Raw genomic sequence first — 19,998 nt, forward strand, 5'->3', positions numbered from 1 at the left:
GGGTTTGGACTAGATGATCTTTCAAGGTCCCTTCCAACCCTTAAGATTCCATGATTCTGTTTAGAGATTGTTGCTTATTTGGATTTTTTTAAAACACAAAGATGTCAATTACAGTTCATTAGGAATAATTTAGGTTAGTCATGCTAGATGTGTGTGGTTATAAAATGAGGTTCGGTCCCCTTTTAATAACCCAAAATAGAACAAGCCCCCAAATGTGTTCATTTCCAGAATATCTTCACTGATGGAAAAAACACCACCACCAAAAATATTTTGTTAAGTGATTTCAGGTATAATAAACCTCTTCAGATGCAATAAGCCTTTTAAAAAGTAAGAAGGCACAGCCTCTTGATGTAATGCTCATGGGATAATTTTTTGTTTTAGAAACTGAAAAACATTATGAGTGTAGCTGCTCATAGACGATTTACTGAACTTTTTTTTTTTCTAGTGGGCATTTTAGCACTGAGCAAATCCCACTATTGTTATTTTTCTAAACCACCATATCTCAAAACTATCCCAGAGAACCTTCTTAAGTTTGTTGTATTTAGCTGAAGTTCATTATTATCATTTGATACATATATTCAGATACAGCCATTCTGTTTTCCCCAGTTTTCAATTTGAAAAGAAGAAAGGAATGGGGAAAAAAAAGAGAGGAAGAAGCAGTGCTTTTTAATACTGTTCCATCCTTTCTAGATAAGGGGTTTGCCCTTTTTGTTTATTTGTTTTACACTCTCTTTGAAGCCACTCCTGAACTATTGTCTCTAAAGATTGCTGAATTGTTTCACCATTTCATAGATATGAAGGAATTAGAAGATGAGAAATTAGGTGGTTCTAGAGATCTCATCCTGATGTTGTTTTCAAGACCATTTTCTAGTTATTTCTCCAAAACTCCAATCTGTCCAATATTAATGAAGGCTTTTTATTTTGTTCTTCACCTGAGTATAGAGCAGATTTTTTTGCAGAACTGTCCTATGCTGGGATTTTTAGCAGCCATTGTCTTGGCCAAGTCAGTTCACAGTCAGAAAATCTTATTTCCTTATGCTATTATGTGCTTGTAGGTGTCTTCAGAATGAGAGCTCAGGCTGTGTAACTTCTGTTCTTCGGAAACTCTTACCTGAGGAGCGCAAGATATTTTTCAGGAAGAAACCAAACACTCTTGCCATTTCTTGTCAGAAGAATGTCCATAATTGGTTACAAGATGCAGGGGCAAATTTTGCAAGGATAGTGTTTAAAATCAGCCTTTGATGGGTAACATCTAGAACTGTTTAATTCCATGTAAAGAAAGATGGTTAGAAGCAAATCATCAATGATTCCTGCCTCTGAGATTTCTCAGAACTAGTGACTCTAAAGTCAACAGCTGTCATGTGTCAAATCGTTCTTGGTGCATTTACTCATCTGTTCATTTAGCAAGAGCTATTTGTGCTGTCCTCATATGCCCTTTTGCTTATCTCTTATCGTCATCAAAAATACCGTTGGAGAGCAGTGTTTTGAGCATAAACACTACCTGACAGAGCAGATAATGTAGGTACATCCTGAGGTCTAAGTTAGAATGTCAAACAAAACATGTCAAAGCTATGAATATAATGTAGAAAAAAAGGAGGTTTTATATTGTAGTAGTATTTTCAGCTGTTAAATACAAAATATAAAAATAATATAGGATGTAATAAAAATTTATTTATTCAGTTGTGACATAAACCTTATCATTGAAACCATAGAAAAACTATGGGGCCTTCTGATACTGGAAGGAAATAAGTTGACTTTGCTGCTCCATTGTAGGAGGAGATGGGCTGGGACTGTCAGTTCCAGGGAAGTTCTAATGTAACATTTGCTTGTATTAAAATGTGAAGTCTTCCCAAATGGCCAGATTAATTAAGTAGTTAGGGTATAGACTTAGCAAGTGAAGGTGAACACAGCTAGAAAAAGGTGTTTCCTCAAAGGTAACATTATTTTAAAATGTGATTCTGTAAAAATAAGTGAACAAAATTACTTGAAACTACACCTCATTTGTGCCCTGTTCAGAGAAAAGCAAGTGTATATATTCTAAAAGCTGTAGTTTCAATGGAGAGTTTGTTTTGGTTTGTTGTTTTAAAAAAAAAACAAACAAACAAAAAAACCCCATTGAATAGCAGTGTTGCTTGTCACACTGATCATTATAGACTTCATAGGTGATTCAAGGTGTCTGAACAAAACAAAATACTTTATATTCATAAGGGTACCATTCAGGAATGCAGGAAAGCACAAAAGTATGTCCTCTTTTCAAATAAAAATATAAACATTTTGGACACTTTGTACTGGGTACTCAGTGCTTTTGGACAAACTGTAGTGCCATCCAGCTCAAAACTGAAATCCAGCACAAAATTTGAATGATGCAATTGTATTGAAACAACTAAAAGTTACAGAAGACTATGAAAAATAGAATAACCAATTTCAGATTAACTTCACTTATTGATTAGTTACGTCAACTGCAATTCAATGGAATTTTAGTGTTAGTGGTTTGTCTTAAGTTTCAAAATAATTTAAGTGGTCACCAAACACAAAAAACAGTAATACAACAGGTCTCAGTATGTAGGCTGTGAGCAAGTGGTAGTATTCTTAATGGCTTGAGTGTTGTTTAAGTTTAAATGATATCATTATATAGTCAGAAACACTCACCCAAAACAACCACAAAAAAACTCTCCAAACCACTAACAGCCTACATACCTAGTTTTCTTAGAGGGAAAATCAATGTATTGTATGTTTTACTTTAGTAAGTTTTCAGGGGTCCAAGGGAAAATAAATTTTATCAGTTCACCCAGACTGCTGTTTCCAAGGCACATACTGCAATGGGAGGCTTCTCTGTTGTTCAGAAACATGCATTTTTTTTCTTTCAGAGAAGCTGTGAATTGTATGCTTACCTTTTACAGACTTGATCCTCACCTAGGCAAGACCTAGCCTTTTCATCTTTTGCACTACCAAATGTAAACTAGAGCAGGCTTATTGTCTACAATACAAGGGGAATGGAATGCTGTGAGATGCTTTCTTGTTTTTATTCAACTTCAGCAATTGCTATGCCACTGATAAATGAATGTAAAATTATTTATATAGCAGTACAAGAAACACTAGTTTTCTGCATCTAGTTTTCCTTCCATTTTCCCGTAAGGATTTCTTCTTATAGCACGTATCTTTCCAATGCTGTTTTTATTTAATGCTCTGAAAGCTTTTGAACTGAGAAGGAAGCAGTGAGGGTTTCATTCTGGTTTTGACAAAGGCCTCCTGGTTGGTAATTTTTAGTTTAACTTTCCTCAGTTTTAAGAAATTAATGTGAATTTTGAAGATTGTGATAAGCAGAATGACTAGGAAGTAGGTCAGGATTTAATCCTTCAACTGTGTCTCAAATGAAGAATCTTATCTTGGGAATAGAAGGGATGACAGTCAAGCTGTTGTACCAAAGCATCATTTTGCTTGATTTAGTCTTCTGTATATGATTGAGATAGTCTGAAAGAGATTGCATCGTCACATGTAATAACTTGTAACTTCATTTAGATAGATCTAATATTATAAAAATACATATTTTTATTCAGTAGGTAGCTCTGCTTTCTTCAAGTTGCATTGCTTCAGTATACCACTACTGATTAAGACTTCACCTTTAGTAAAGCTCGTTTGTTTGATCATTGAAGAGTGTGTCTTAGGGTCCTCAAAGTTCTTACCTGTTTATACTCTCTGCAGTTTTAGTCAATGGTAAGTCCTGAACATGTCAAGGACAAAAATATCTTGTTTACAGGTTAATAGAATGTGTGATCTGTCTGACTAACAAACACAGTGAAGCCTTATTGAAGTGTTGGACTAGCAAAGAGAAACAAACCAAAATGTATAAATTGTTTCCAAAAAATGAAGCTCTGCTTTCAGGATTATTGCCTTAGCAAGCTTGAAACCCCAATGGAACGGTTTAGGGGGTTTATATACATTCTTAATGGAGAACACTACACTCAAAATTTTAGTCCTGAGTAGACATCTTTCAGTAGCTGATTTTGCTGTTTACACAAAATGAAATAAGTATAATTATGCAGTTAATATGTTTGATTTACATGTAATGCTTAAGATCACAGATTTACTTTGTATGTCTTCATTTTTAAGCTGGTCAAAGTAGTGCCATTGGAGCTCAGGAAAGTACTGCTCAGTTGTTGGTGTCAGATCCAAACCTCATTCATGTGTTAGTGAAATTTCTTTCCGGCACTAATCCTCATGGAACAAATCAACACAGTCCACAGGTAACTAGCAATTAAATTAAGATAAAAACTCTTCAGAGTAGAATTTCAATACACTTGCTTGAATGTGTTATTCATACTGATATTATTGGCTTCTTTGGGTTTGGGGTTTTTTTGGTTATAGTCTTATTTGGTTCTGACAAACAACCATAGGGAAGCTCTTGTTAGTAATACACCAATATGAGTTGTGATTGTAGGTTTTTACAGCAATCTGGAGACTTGCCATAGGAAGAGAATGCCATGCAGTATATCAGTGAATGAGTTCTGTTAGAATATTTTAATTGCATACCTGAAAAAAAGTAATAGGAGTTAGTTTCCTGAAACATTGTTGGGTTGGGATTAAAATGCCAATTAAGGTTAAGTTCAAAAATCAAATAATTCCGGAATTTAAAGTTACATTTTTCTGCCTGTGTCTGAATTTATGTGGTGTCTACAATTTCTCCTAATTTCAACTAATGTTTTCTGACTCCTTGCAGTCTTTGAAACATCTATGAATAGTGATTTTTAAAAGGCCAAGTTAACTTAATATTTGGCATGAGTCTTAAAAATACTTAGTTTAGGAGACATAAAAAAACCCACCTGATATTTCCAATATTTTGCGGAAAATTTTCTGGAATATATGTAGTTTTTCCCAGAACTCAAACATTGCATAGTGCCATTAATTTTAAAGCATCTTTATGTAAAACTGTGAAAAAATATTCAGATTAGCACAGAAATACATCCTCTGTGAACTGTGGTTTGCATTGCTGAAAAATATAAGTCTCAAGCCGCAAAATAAGTCTCAGGCAAAGAACTGAATTATTTGCTTTTTAGGTTGGTAATAGAAAACACATAATATAAACTGTTACAAAACAGTTCTCCTGTGAAAATTTTGTAAACTTTTTTCAGAAAGCAAGTCAAGCTACATAATATTTTTCTGTTCTTAGAAAATGTTCTTGTTAGATACTACTTAATGTTCTTGAAGACATTTCAGTTTTATATAATACTTACTAAAATGCCTTTCCCTCTAGGTTGGGCCAACAGCAACGCAAGCTATGCAAGAATTTCTTACTCGATTACAAGTGCACCTTTCTTCAACTTGTCCTCAGATGTTCAGTGAATTTTTGTTGAAATTGATACATATACTTTCAACAGAAAGGTAAAGGTTAACTCTTTTTCCTTTCTGTACTCTCTTTGTCTTTAAAATCTGTATGAGTGTGTATCAGCTCAGATGTGTGTGTCACCTCATCATACTGTCAAGTTTTATATGGATGGAAATCTTAGGTATTGCTGCAGCATTACCAGCAGGATCTGACATGTGGAAGAGTGCAACTGGAATCGACACACAGCTCTCCATTTGTAAGGAACAGTAAATAGAAACCTTAAACTGTTGTTTGACGACCTTACCTATTAAAAGAGAAACAAGTATTCTGACAGGTGTGAGTTAATGAAAGATTCTAGAAATGAAAGTATTATGAATGGCTTTTTTTTTCATTGTTGGGCAAAATATGAGATTATGTGTTCCTATTTATTCAATATGCATATTTATTGCTTTGTCCTATTCTTCTCCTCTTCTCACCCAACACTGCAAAACCTTCTACCCCACTGCTCCTGTGGCCTATTGATGTCTCTCCACAAGTGGAGAGACACTGCTGCTGACCACAGGAGAAATAAGAGCTTATGTCTTGTCTCTTACAGCTCTGGTTCTTCAAGACTAGGTTGATTCACACAAAACTGTTGTATATACAACAGTATACCAGAAATATGGCAACTGTTTGATCTGAAGTTCATTAGGAACTATAATTTATTCCTGGTACTGATGTTCTGCTCATCCCTAGACAAAGGCTTCATATAATTAAGGATGAGCTTCATCGGTTTCTGGCTTCCCAGTAGGTGGCAGTTCAGTGTTACGTATTCTTTAATCATATAGAGAGTGGTTTCAGCCTTCTCTAAGAGATTCCAGTTTAGTAATTTAAATTGGATAGTTGGTGGTTACTGGTTATGTTCATGATCAATCACTTATAGAAAATGCCCTTTTACAATGAAATGATTAATTCACAGTGAATCTTGGAATGTGTGTCTGCATACCATGATTTATTGGAAACAAGTTAGTGAGGCTACTGAAAGGGTAGTTCTTGAAATGTGTTAGACTTCTTTTGAAACAAACAAAAGGTGGGACTGAGATACCATAAAATGAAAGAAAAGCACAAGAAAGGGATTAAATGGTTATCTCTAGAACTTCAGGTAATTACTGAAATATGCCATGTCTCATCAAAGCATAAGAATGTGAAGAAAAACAGTATTTTACTGTTACAACAAATATTTTATTTGGAGAAATTTCTATAAATGACTTTGCTATGTATTTGATTTGAAAGATTTTTTTGAAGTTTAATCAATGTCAAAAGATATCAAAAAATGAGTAACTGCCTCATACTTCAAGAATTGGCGCCACTTTTATTTTAAATGTATTGATTCAAAGATTGATTTTATAGTCCACCAGAATATGTGTAAAAGCAATAGGGAAAACAAAACTCAAACCTAAAAGAGGTCCTTCAAGCAATCAACCTACAAGCAACAACCTCTAATAGGTTGAGTACCCTGTCATGGTCTTATATATAGTTACTACTTAGCTAAAACCTGATCATTCTTCACTCTACCTCAGGATGGGGAAGGAAATCTAAGGCAAGGAAAGACCCATCATGATTTCCTGTTAGAAAGTAAATATTCCTAATTATATTGAAGTATTAGAGAACTTTTCATGAAGAAATGTGTGGAAAAAACGTGTAACTTCCTACCCACAACCAAACAGGACTGTATTCCAAGTCTATATCTACAAAATTAACCAAGTGTTTATGAAAACAGTTGGATCATAGACTTTTTCAAAGGCAACTTTAATCTCTAGTGATATCAGGAAAATAATATCATAAGCAGATTCTACAGGCTGTGTAATGACCAGTATATGAAGTTATGAATGCTCCACTCATGAAAACAAATCAGATTATGCTTCAACACGTGTTGCTAAAAATGGCTGAATTTTTATTTATTAGCAGTCTGGAGTACTTTTTGATTCTTAAAAATATTTGGTTCTCAAAAAGCCCTCAACCAGCCAACCAGTTTAACCTGTTAATGTTGAACAATGACGTATCTTCTTTTTCTTTTCCTGTTTCTGTTTTATTTCTTTCAGGGGTGCTTTCCAGACTGGCCAGGGACCCTTGGATGCACAAGTTAAGCTCTTGGAATTTACCCTGGAACAGAATTTTGAAGTTGTGTCAGTCAGCACTATTTCTGCAGTGATTGAGTCTATAACCTTCCTTGTGCATCATTACATTACATGTTCAGACAAAGTGATGTCTCGCAGCGGCTCAGACAGCTCCGTGGGTGCTCGAGCGTGTTTTGGGGGTCTTTTTGCCAACATTATTCGTCCAGGTGATGCCAAAGCAGTTTGTGGAGAAATGACAAGGGATCAACTTATGTTTGATTTGCTAAAACTAGTGAACATTTTAGTTCAACTGCCGCTTTCCAGTAACCGAGAATATAGTGCCCGTGTACCAGTAGCAAGCAGTACTACAGACAGTGTGTCTGATGAAGAAAAGGTTTCAGGAGGCAAAGATGGCAATGGAAGCAACCCTAATACTCAAGGATCACCTGCATATGTGGCAGACTTGGTGTTAGCCAACCAACAAATTATGAGCCAGATACTGTCTGCACTTGGCCAGTGTAACAGCAGTGCTATGGCAATGATTATTGGTAGGTATTTTGTAAATAAAATGAAAGGTTTTTTGTGCTGGTGAAACACAACTTACACAAACTCATATATTGGGTGTAAACATGAAAGACTGTCATTGATATTACAGGAAAAAGAGGCTGATAAAAAGTAAAAGGAGGAATAGGTATGTGGAAAAGAAAATAATGTGAGGTGGGAGACAGTAATGCAAGAGTGCATTTAACATTTGAATTTCCTGAATCTTGGAATGGTCAATGTTGAAATGGGCCTCTGGAGACAGTCAAGTCCAACCTCTCTGCACAAAGTAGGGTCAACTCAGAGCATGGCGCAGAGAGCAGATTGCTTGGTACTTTGTCCAGTTGAATTTTTAATTCCCCAAGGGTGGAAACTACAACCATCCTTGGCAACCTGTTTCAACATTCAACCATTCTTAAAGTAGGAAAGCCTTTTTCTCATGTTTAAATGGAATTTCCTGTATTTCAGTCTCTGCTCACTGCATGCTTCTGTGCATGGATTAGGATTAGTCTTCAGTTTGTTCTATAGACTTGTTACCTCAGTTGTTCACTGTGTATTGCATTATTTTCCTTTTTGAAATCTTTTTTGAAAACAACAAATAACAATTGTGGCTATTGCATAGAATACATAAACTTTTCTATTCCCGTTTTGCAAGAAATCTCATTAACACCATATTCTGGGAATTCCAGTCATATATTTGTGAGTGGGATCTTCCCACTATGAACAAGTGAGGAAGCCAATAGTACTTTGAACAGCAAACTTGCTGTTTGTTAGATATGTACCTCAGGTGCATCTTCTCAGAGAGACTATGTGACTTGCTTGTGAGCTCTGATGATAACATATAGTTTGTTTGCACAAATTAAACCACTGATGGCAACACTGTGAATGTTTCTGCATGTGCAAAACTGGAAAAGTTTTGCTGGAAGATGGGTGAAGCTCTTTCACTCTGTTTCAGGCATAATAGTTGTAAAATTTTGTTCTCTTTATAGTGATTCTCTTCTGTTAAAGAAAGTATCTGACATCTTCTGTGGTAGTCTCTTTATAAGCAGACATGAAACTGATAAACAAGCCTATTACCAGAAAGTAGTGTATTTTGGATGAGAGCATGTGAATGTTAGAACAGTTGTTCATTTTGACATAAAAACAATTGAGGAAAAAGTATTAATCTCCAGTAGTCCAATTAAACAGCAAACAGGATTTGACTAGCCTGGATTGTGCTGTTGGAACTTTCCTGAAATTCATCCCATAACATCTCCTTTACTCTGGATGTTAGTGTCATATTGCAAATACGCTATGAATGCTGAAAGCAGTTTGTTCTGAGAATTATAGTTTTTTCTGAGTATGTGTTTCCTTGGAGTGAAATTCAAATATCATTTTCAATTTTGATGTTTTTCTAAACTACTGATTTCTGTTAAGCAGTTCTGCATTTTTAAAAAGGCTGTTTCGGAAAATGATGTTCTTTAAAAAAGCTTTTCACTGAATTCAGAATACTGGGCCAGCTGATCTCTTTATCCCAGTTGTATTGTTCCTCCCAAGGTTTTTTTAGACCAGATTACTGAAACTAATTTCTCTGTATATTCTGAGAAGATGTAACACAGCTATTCGTGGTTTAAATTACCCTGTAAAAACCTGTACTGAGCTATGTCCAGATAATTTCTGTGAACAAAACATTTTTCCAAGACCATGGCCAAGGTTATATATGATCCACATAATCAGTTATCAGCTTGTAATAGTAAGCACATAATAGCTAGTGCAGCATGCTAGCTACCAGGAAAAATAAGATGATGTCTGCAGATGTGTACTGATGTGAGCGGCTCTGGTGTCAAAATTTATGCTAATAATGTTAATTTACTGCATCTGGTGAGCCAGCTGCTCAGGAACTCTAGGATGGCCTTGGGTAATTCACTTGCCACATGAAGTTAAACATCTGTTGGATTTTCTTTTATTATCATTTTGTCTGTTTACTTCATTAGTTTTTTATGCTTTATAATTGACAGACTGTGAAAATCATACAAGTAACAATGTTCCTCTCCTCTCCTACCTTCTGCTCACCTCAGGATCTTCACGGCAAACCCAGCTTAGTGGGCTTCAGCTGCATCATTCATTCCATTTAACTTTTCTAGACTGTAAATGCTGAGTCCTAAGACTTCTCTTTCTCTGACTGTCTCCATGCATCCAGTGCTTACCAATATCATCTTTCTTGACAGCTTGAAGGTGATTAAAGTACTACAGCTGTCAATTCTCTTGCCAAAATGTTTCTCTAAGGCATGTTCCAAAGATCCCTTGAACACATTTTTAAATTATTATTGGTTAGTATAACTCTATTTTATCTAAATGAAATGGGATTATTCCATCAGTTTTCCCACTCTAATGCTATTTTTAAAAGCTGTTTCAGATTGATGTCATAGGTTTTATAAGACAGTTGTATTTATGTTTGTGATCTGTTCCTTGGGAAGACTGTTCTTTTGCTTGTCACCCACAGTTTCAGTTATGTGTAACCCAATACTGCTGAATACTGATATTTGGTAAGTCCTCATTAAAAAATCCTGAGCTGTAGCACTGAGAAGGAGAATCTTGGGAAAGGTTAGATACGTTAGATGTTGAGAATTTATTGATTGCACAAGTGCACTTCTTAATTGTTCATCTGGCTAGGAGTGATTTCAATCCTTGTAGTTCTTACTTTGCTTCTTTCACTAATTACACTCATTTTTATCATTTTATCTAAAGTTGGATTTAAATTCACTTACTTGCTGGATCAAGTCTTCCTCTTTATACTCTGAAGAAGGTATCATGTGTCAGAGAACACTAACAGTAGCTTACACAATCCTGACAACTGTCCCGTTTGTAAAATGTATGTAAACATGTAACTGAAAATATATTCAATTATCCCTCAGTTCTCTTAAGTGCTGTAATGGTTAGTTAGGTCTTGCTTGCTAACCTTTAAACTGTTTCTGTTTTCACTAAGGTGCAAGTGGCTTACATCTTACTAAACATGAAAACTTTCATGGTGGCTTGGATGCAATATCAGTTGGAGACGGGTTGTTCACTATCCTGACAACACTTAGTAAAAAAGCAACAACAGTGCAAATGATGCTGCAGCCAATTCTTACCTATATGGCCTGTGGGTACATGGGAAGACAGGTAAGTTCCCTTAGGTGTGCCATGCTTCAAGGGAATTATAGGTGAGTTGATAATGTAATCTGTAATAAGCTCAGAAAACAGAACCAGTGTTATGTAAAAGAAATATAAATATTTTTCCTAGCTCATTTAACTCCTGTGTTGAAGTTCGGAAGCCTCCCTCCATCACTCATATTAGAGGAAGAAAGGTTCTGTAAGGACTTTTTTACATTCCTGTATGTGTTCCTGGTTACAAGCTTGAAAGTAGATGAGTATTATATTATGTGTAGGTGAGAAACACATTTATTATGTTCATATTAGCAAGTTTTTTAAATTCTCAATATTCTTATTTCCCTTCAGCTGTTTACCTCGGTAATCTGATTTTTTCCTTACCACTGAAATCTTCTCCTATGTAAGAAGTGAACCATGTGGAACACAGTCTTGCTGTTTTGTGGCAAACAGGCCAACTATGGCAGCATTTCCTCTCTGGGATTTTTGCCTACTAAAAGAGGAGGCAAAGAGCAGTTGTGCATATTTGTGTCATATTAATTTTATATAACACACTGTGTTTCTTAACTGTTATTCTTTTAGGGTTCTCTCGCCACTTGTCAATTATCTGAGCCACTGCTCTGGTTCATTTTACGAGTGTTGGATACAAGTGAGGCACTGAAGGCTTTCCATGATATGGGTAAGAACATCTTTAGCTGCATCAAGTGAAAGGATTTTTTTGGTACTTAAAGGAGTACAGATACATGTCTAGAGGAGCAAATGTACTAAATAAGACTTTGTTTGCTTAGAATGTATTGTATGAATCTGATCAGTGTTGGTGCTTTCCCCTTAGGTGGTGTTCAGCTTATTTGTAACAACATGGTAACGAGCACAAGAGCTATTGTTAACACAGCAAGAAGTATGGTTTCAACTATTATGAAATTTCTTGATTCTGGTCCCACCAAAGCAACAGACAGCAGTTTGAAAGCTAGAGTGCTGGCTTCTGAGCCTGATAACGCAGAAGGAATTCACAATTTTGCACCTTTGGGTGAGTAATACTTCTTTCCCTTAAATAAATGTCTGCTGGTCATTTGAAGATTTACCACATTCTTCACAAAACTTGTTGTGGTAGTGTCAAATGTTGCAATAATATTACATCTTCTAAATGGAGAGGTTGCTGCAGTTTCAGGATGAACTCTTGATAGAAAGTTCAGAATTTCAGTAACAAGTGTTCCTTGGCAAATTTTCTTGTGGATATGTAAACTGCCTATGTAAAGCAGTCTAAAAGAAGGATATCTCAACAGTTGTCATTACACGTGTGATATTGTCAATAAGCTGAAACAGAGAGGTAAACTGTTTACCACAGTTCATGTTGTAAGCTTTATTAATAAACATTAATAATTGATGTTAATGATACTGGTTTTGAAGGTTCAATCACCTCAAGCAGTCCCACTGCCCAGCCTGCTGAAGTGCTGCTGCAGGCAACTCCTCCTCACAGAAGAGCTCGGTCTGCTGCATGGTCTTACATATTTTTACCAGAGGAAGCTTGGTGTGACCTCACAATTCACCTTCCTGCAGCTGTGCTGCTCAAGGAGATCCACATCCAGCCTCACCTGGCCTCTCTGGCGAGTAAGTAGCTTCACTGACACGAATATTGGTTGGAAAATTAGAAGAGTAGGATTTAGAAACGATAAAAGAGTATGATATGAAAAGCTAAAGCTGAGAGGTTGTTTGAAGCATGCCTGTAAAATAAATTGAAAAGCTTGCTAATTCTACCTTCCTTGAGAATGGAGAGTCCTGTCTCTGCTTGATTTCTTCTAGCTAATCAGGACTTGCAGCATTAATGTTAACTATGCCAAAAAACATTGTCGAACTTATCAAAACTTTCCCTCATGAAAATATGATAATTGTCAGCAGTCTTCAGAGAAAATTATTTTATATGGTAGTTGGAATAAAGTTTGAGATTTTCATCTAGCCCTGCTGGGGAAACATGGCGTTTACCTGGCCTACATGACAGGGCTTTTCTTCATCTTAAGGCTTTGAAATAAACTGTATACACCAGGTATCAAAATGGTTATGCATTTTAACATATACCATCACACAGGTCAAATACTCCAGTTGCAGCTCTGTCGTAGTGTTTAGAGAACAAGATGATTGAAGTCATCTTAGGCATCTTTTATCAGGGATACATGTTCATCACTTTAAAATTCAAACCAGTATAGATTTTTAAATAGTATTAAACCTTCTTATCTTCCTCTGTAGCATGCCCTTCATCAGTATCTGTTGAAATAAGTGCAGATGGTGTCAATATGTTACCTTTGTCAACTCCTGTTATCACAAGCGGTCTCACCTATATAAAAATCCAACTGGTAAAAGCTGAAGTTGCTTCAGCTGTCTGCCTTCGTCTCCATCGTCCTCGGGATGCCAGCACACTAGGCCTCTCTCAGATCAAACTGTTAGGCCTCACAGCCTTTGGAAACACCTCTTCTGCAACCGTGAATAATCCATTCCTTCCCTCTGAGGACCAGGTCTCTAAAACAAGGTAAGCTTCTACCACCAATGCACAGAGGCACGTTTGTACCTGTTCACAGTTTGGGGGGGGTTTTGCTCCCAGAGAGATCATCAAGTAGCAAAAACTGTATTCATGAGTTACTTGGTTTTGTATTTGATTTTTAACATTTACAGAATCTGTTTCAAATATCTTAGAAAACTTTCTCTTTTTTTTTAACAAGGCCAATATAAGCAGTACTTTGCATGCTTTTTTGGTAGCTTGCCTAATCTGCATATGCCAAAGGGAGTGTTTCACCTCTGCAACGGTGAAAGAATGCAGAGCACGGGAAAACATTTAGAATTTTATTCTGTGTTCTTAATTGGTAGGCAGTTGTCAGAAAAACTGAAGTAGCAATATATTTCTTCTCTACTGGAGTCAACAGAGTTACATAAGTATTGGAGCAGAAGCAGAAATAGCACAAAGGGATATTTTGTGGAAGTCATATCTAATATTGCTGTTGGCAAACGTTTGAGAAATAGGAACTGAATGTTACTGTGATTCTGGCATGTCAGCAAGATTTCCTTTCAAAAGTTTTTATTTGGTTAGGTGGCATCTTGAATTTCTAACTCATTTTTTAAAATAAAAATAATTAAACCTTGTAAGGATTTTTTTTAAGTGTTAAAGTTTTTGAACTTTAACTTAATGAGTGAATTTTTAAGATTTCCTTGTGTAGTGGTATAATCCCAGCCAGCAGCTAAGCACCATGCAGCCACTCACCCGTTTGTCCATCCCTCTCATAAAAGAAAACAAAACTCCTAGGTTGAGATAAGAACAATGTAATAACTAAAAGAAAATATAACAACAATTATAAGAACAGTAATGATTGTAATCAGAAGGGATATGAGACACAGAAACAAAACCCAAGAATATATGAAGTGATATCTAGTGCAGTTGCTCACAATTCACTGACCAATGCCCAAGAACAATCCACCCCTCCCTGCCAGCTTCCCCAAGTTTCTGTCCTGGGCATGACATCCCATGGTGTGGAATCGCTCTTTAGCTGGTTTGGGTCAATTGCCCTGGCCATGCTCCTTTGCAGCTTCTTGTGCCCCAACAGCCCACTCGCTGGCAGGGCAGGGTGAAGCAGAAAAGGCTGTGAGACTGTGCAAGCACTGCTTGACAACAACCAGATAATTCCTGGGTTAGCAACATTCTTTTTAGCATAAACCCAAAATGTAGCCCTAGGAAGAAAATTAACTCTATCACGACTAAAACCAGGACACATCATTCCATAATTTGGCTTTCTACACTTTAAAAATTCAGTAATTTGAAATATTTCATCTTTGAACATAGATGTTTTATAAATTTGGAAAAAGAGCATGGGAAAGTTCTAAAAACCTTTCTTCTTCCTTTCTGAGAGTAAGTAAATTTAGAGAACATTAATACTATCCAGTGTATATTTGATAAAAGCTGTATCACTGAAATTGGTTTTGATTTTGAATAGCAGTTAAGCAAATATTCATAGCCAAATTATGCTATCGCTATATTTGTACTTCAGAGAGGTTTATCTTAGTCACATGAAAATAATCAATATCTGAAGAAAGAAAGTGAGGATTCATTCTTCATTTCTCGAAATGTTTTATTTTGACTTTCATCTTAGTTCTCTAAGTATCACAATAAAGTAATGGTAGTAAATAAATACTCAATCAACTTCAATGTAATTTTGGTTTAGACATTAAAAAAAACCCTTTCTTTTCTAAAATGATTAATATTTAGGAGCAAATTATTCCTAAAAATAATTGGAAACTTTGTTGAAGATCTGTATGCAAATTTGCCCTTTTTTTGACTTTGGGAGATAAGGTTAACTGTGAAAACAATTTAACCAGTTACTTTAGAACTGTTTATTTCACATGCAACTTAAGTTACTGTCATGTTTATAATGCTAGTTTAAACAGCATTGTAGTATATTTGTTTTAATGAAGTCTGGTTAATATGTTTCTAAATTGATTCAATTACAATAGGTTTACATTTCAAGATTTATTATTAAAAGGAATATTGAACAATTCTATTAAAGAATAAGAGAGACATGGGGAAAATGCAGTGGCTAACACATTTTTACTTTCTACAGTGCTTCTGTGTGCTTTTTAAGTCAAGTTCACTAAGGTTCACTCTCAGTTATTGTAGGTGTGTATGACCCTAAAAGTTTGTAATGTCAAGAAAGCTGTGCAGGCATATAATTTTAATGCCAACCACTACTGCAGAATTTTGACCTTAATAAATCCAATGGTGCCTAAGTGAGGCAGTGTGTTGGTATGTGTTTTTTTTTGGCCAGCTGCCTTTAATATAAAACAAGCAGAAAAACAATTTCACAAAACCCAGAAAGAACCCCACAAAATCAACAAAACAAAAAACCCCACACCCTCCCCGCTGCTATCCCCCTATGTAAACATCTTCTCCTCCACCTTCACACCAAAAGATTGGCCCTTTTGAAAGAAATACATATGTAAGTCAATAAATTTTTAGAAACTTCAATAATAAAACCTGCAGGCTCTTAATTCTTCCTACCCACAAATTCTGCCTGCCTTAGAACTTTAAACCAATTATTACAGCATTACAAATGCATATTGCATTGTGGTTTTAAATTCAGCAATTTTAGTTTACTTTTTTCAGATGTTGTCTAATCATGTCACAGGAGTTTTCTGCTGTACTTATCCTAGAATCTAGTGCAGCTATTTATGTTACAGATTAAAAATAAAATAAGAGAATGATATATTAACTCATTGTTATGTTTTCCTTTTCAGTATTGGGTGGTTAAGATTATTACACCACTGCCTCACTCACATAAGTGATCTAGAAGGAATGATGGCTAGTGCTGCGGCACCCACTGCTAATCTGTTGCAGACATGCGCTGCTTTACTAATGTCACCTTACTGTGGTATGCATTCTCCAAACATTGAGGCTGTGCTTGTAAAAATTGGGCTTCAGTCCACCAGAATAGGCCTCAAATTGATTGACATTCTTCTAAGAAACTGCTCAGCGTCAGGGAGTGATCCTGCAGGTGAGTACAATATTTTACTTTTCAGTTGTTGTTTTAAAAAATAGCTTTTATAAATGTACTAATATAGTATATTGACATATTACTTTCTGATTTTGATTTAGATTGCCAGATCTTGCCATTGTGCTTTTTTTGCTTCTAAGTATCACAGTCTTTGTACATGTACATGTTCTGCAACAGTAAAGTAGTGCAGCCATGGTTCTTTTGATTTTTGTGTAGAATAGATAATTAAGTTAATGTTTTGAAGACACAAGAGTAGGGTGTGCAATATATCTTAAGTGCACCTTACTAAAGATACAATAAAGAGCATCCATTGGCAGTGTTAAGGAAAACAAATGCAGCAATAATTGGGCAGTAATAGTCTGTGGGACGGTATAATTTGCTGGTTTGTGGCTTTTAAATGAAAGGAAACCGACTTTGTATTTTTCCAGCTTTGAGGTTGCTGATACTATCAAAAAACGCTTTTCAAAATGGTTTCCTTGGCTTATTTTGCAATGAGTTAATGTTTTAGTGCAGCCTGCTAACTTTCGCTGGAATAATGTTAGGTAAGTGAGTAGGTTCCTACAGAGCAGGAGATGAACACAGTGAGAAGATAAATAGGAAATAATCTGAGAAACCTTCATACCACTGATAACAATTGTGGTTAAATAAGCTTCCCTTGTGAAAGAAATGTCTGCTTCTGTGAATCATGAGGTTTGACAGCTGTATTGGAATTAGTCATGCCTTTGTGGAATACGTTGAAGAAAATCCTCCTAGTTAAACTTTTAAGTCTCGTATCTGACGAACGTTGCCATGATTTTTCCTTTCATAGTAGGGCTTGAGCATTGCATTGGACATAGAAATTGCACAGTTTCGGGATTGTGTATAAGAACTATATACTTGCGTTAATAGCAAACCTCAGTGTTAATATTGCAATTCTATAATAATTTCTTTAGTACTTTTTAAAAATATATATGTAAGTACTTCTATTATTTCCCCTCCCCCCCTCTTTTTTTAATCCTTCAAGATCTGAATAGCCCTTTACTGTTTGGAAGATTAAATGGTCTCTCTTCTGACTCCACAATAGACATTCTTTATCAGCTTGGAACAACTCAAGACCCGGGAACAAAAGATAGGTAATGTTGTTTGGCTTGTCATGTGGAAGAGTATGCAAAAATTATCAACTAAATAATGTCTTCATATTACTGCACAAAACCAGACTTTTTGAAATCTGACTGTTATGAGATAACATGAAATTGCAGAAATTTCAAAAAGCTTACAAGCTTACTGTCCCTGCTCATTACATCCTTTGCAGAGACTGCTGTCTCTTTTTTTTTTTTTTTTGCTCTCATAAATGCAGTAAAGTTTCTGCTATGTAACTGACTTTTTTCTTAGAACTGAGGTACTTCTATGTTTTCTTTTTCTATATGGAAAGAAAGCTTACATTTGCCTCTCCAAGGTAGATGTTTTATTATTTTCCCTGTTAGTATTCTAAGTCTTAAGAAAACAGTTTGAGTTCACTTCTGAACTTTCCTTCAAAGGAAGAGATAAATGTGTAAATCATATTACAAAAAGATAGGAAGCTAATTTGGTTTTGAGTACATCTTTAACCCTTTATAATGTGGTACATCTTGCCTTCCAGAATTCAAGCATTGCTGAAATGGGTTAGCGATTCTGCAAGAGTTGCAGCTATGAAAAAGAGTGGCCGGGTCAGCTACATTTGTCCCAATAGCTCCACAAGAGAGTATGGTCTTTTGATGCCATCTCCATCTCATTTGCATTGTGTAGCAGCGATTTTGTGGCATAGTTATGAATTGCTTGTTGAGTATGATTTACCAGCATTACTGGACAGAGAGCTTTTTGAGTAAGTAAACAAAGTTTTGCACTACGTACACTTTGTAACTGAAGTTTGCTATTGACTGAAATAATACAACTTGAAGTGTACTCATTGTGAAATAGTAGTGGAAATTTTCATCCCCAAAGCTAATTGATAGAGTGTATGCTTAAAGATATCTAAGCAGGTAGTTTTGTAGCTCTGAACACAAAACTGCCCTTTGCCTACTCCAAATATAATCGTGCTTGAGAATGAAAATCTGAAACAAAACAGTAAATCCTTGTATACACTTTCACATATGTGAAAGGTAAACTGTTGCATGGTTTTGTTTGTGTAATTTTTTTTAATGGATAACTCTGGACTGTTCTTGTTGAAATTGAGTGTTTGCAGTAATTTTCACGCTAGCTATAAAAACAGGATCTTCATTAGTGTCCTATTATGTAAGCATTGTTTTTTTAGCTGTGGTATGCAGGATCTATAAGAGATAGCTAAGAGCTAGGGGAGGGAAGGTTTGTTTTTGTAGAAATCCCTGTTTTTATTCCAACCGATCTGATTTCATAGAGATAAAGCACAAAATCTTGAGTGAGTTTGAACTGTGAATTTGCTGGATGTTCCTGGATTTTAAAGACAGGTTCACCCTAAATACCAAATGTGTACTTTTGGTGACACCAGATTGAAAAGATATGAGCTGACATTCCTAATTTATATTGCTAAAATGGATAACCTATTTAGATTTATACTAATGCAAAAGCAGGTTTCACAACTGAATTCCTGTCTTTTGGAGGAGAGTGTTTTCATCACAGGATGAAATGGAGGAGTACTAATAAAACTATTGTAACTGATATGAATAGGCATGTTGCAATGCAGCACTCTCAGTCTACCTCCTGCCAAATAAAGTTATCATATCAGCCAGCATCTGGAGCAAATTATAAAATTCATTTTTAATAAATGTGGAAGAATTGTTGTCTCACATATGGTGAAATGATTCTTCTAATGAGTAATTTCTCATGTGTATTCTTCATCCTCTGATATTTTAACTTCTGAAATATTTTTTCTGATTCTAGCTAGAACTTCTAATTTTTCCATGTGATATTTCTTTTTTTTTTCTTGGATATATTTCTGCTTTGGCCAATAGATACTAATTTATACCATAGATATTTTTTTAACATCTAGTTGGAAGACAGTCTTATTTTTTGTAGAGCGTGAACTTATCCAGAAAATGCTGGCAGAATGATTGTGTGAATATATTGTTGGAGAAAAGTTTAAGTGTGCCTTTATTATATGTGGACTTTGGGAAATTGCAACTGTCTCCCTAAAGTTATGGGTCATTTTGGCCACTGAGATGACTTTTTAATGTTTTCTCTGTGAGATAAACCAGATATTTCATCAACCATTCACTAGCCTGGTGATAAAGCTAACTTTTGGTCAGATCCATATTCAGTTCTAGCCTCTTAGAATCCCTTAGGCTAAACATAGAATAACACTTGTATACAGAAGAGGGAAAAACAGTCTTTGGCTTTGAATGGGAATGTGATATGTGATATATGATAGTACATCACAACTCATTTAAAAAAA

General features: G+C 35.5%; 1 protein-coding gene across 5 annotated transcripts in view; it reads left to right on the forward strand.

The window, feature by feature from the left end:
* Window positions 1-19,998, forward strand: part of BIRC6 (baculoviral IAP repeat containing 6) — a 178,083-nt gene that overhangs the window by 77,258 nt on the left and 80,827 nt on the right. For 4 of the 5 annotated variants that reach the window (XM_061991164.1, XM_061991168.1, XM_061991167.1 and 1 more), the window contains 11 exons: window positions 4,111-4,244; window positions 5,252-5,379; window positions 7,405-7,967; window positions 10,925-11,100; window positions 11,668-11,764; window positions 11,918-12,112; window positions 12,493-12,693; window positions 13,327-13,606; window positions 16,357-16,613; window positions 17,617-17,725; window positions 18,232-18,453. In XM_061991164.1, the coding sequence (XP_061847148.1) occupies window positions 4,111-4,244; window positions 5,252-5,379; window positions 7,405-7,967; window positions 10,925-11,100; window positions 11,668-11,764; window positions 11,918-12,112; window positions 12,493-12,693; window positions 13,327-13,606; window positions 16,357-16,613; window positions 17,617-17,725; window positions 18,232-18,453 (2,362 nt within the window). The remainder of the gene's footprint in view (window positions 1-4,110; window positions 4,245-5,251; window positions 5,380-7,404; window positions 7,968-10,924; window positions 11,101-11,667; window positions 11,765-11,917; window positions 12,113-12,492; window positions 12,694-13,326; window positions 13,607-16,356; window positions 16,614-17,616; window positions 17,726-18,231; window positions 18,454-19,998) is intronic. The other variant, XM_061991166.1, reaches the window with a different exon arrangement.

Source organism: Colius striatus, chromosome 2 (assembly GCF_028858725.1).
Source record: "Colius striatus isolate bColStr4 chromosome 2, bColStr4.1.hap1, whole genome shotgun sequence".
In the NCBI taxonomy this organism is placed as follows: domain Eukaryota; kingdom Metazoa; phylum Chordata; class Aves; order Coliiformes; family Coliidae; genus Colius; species Colius striatus.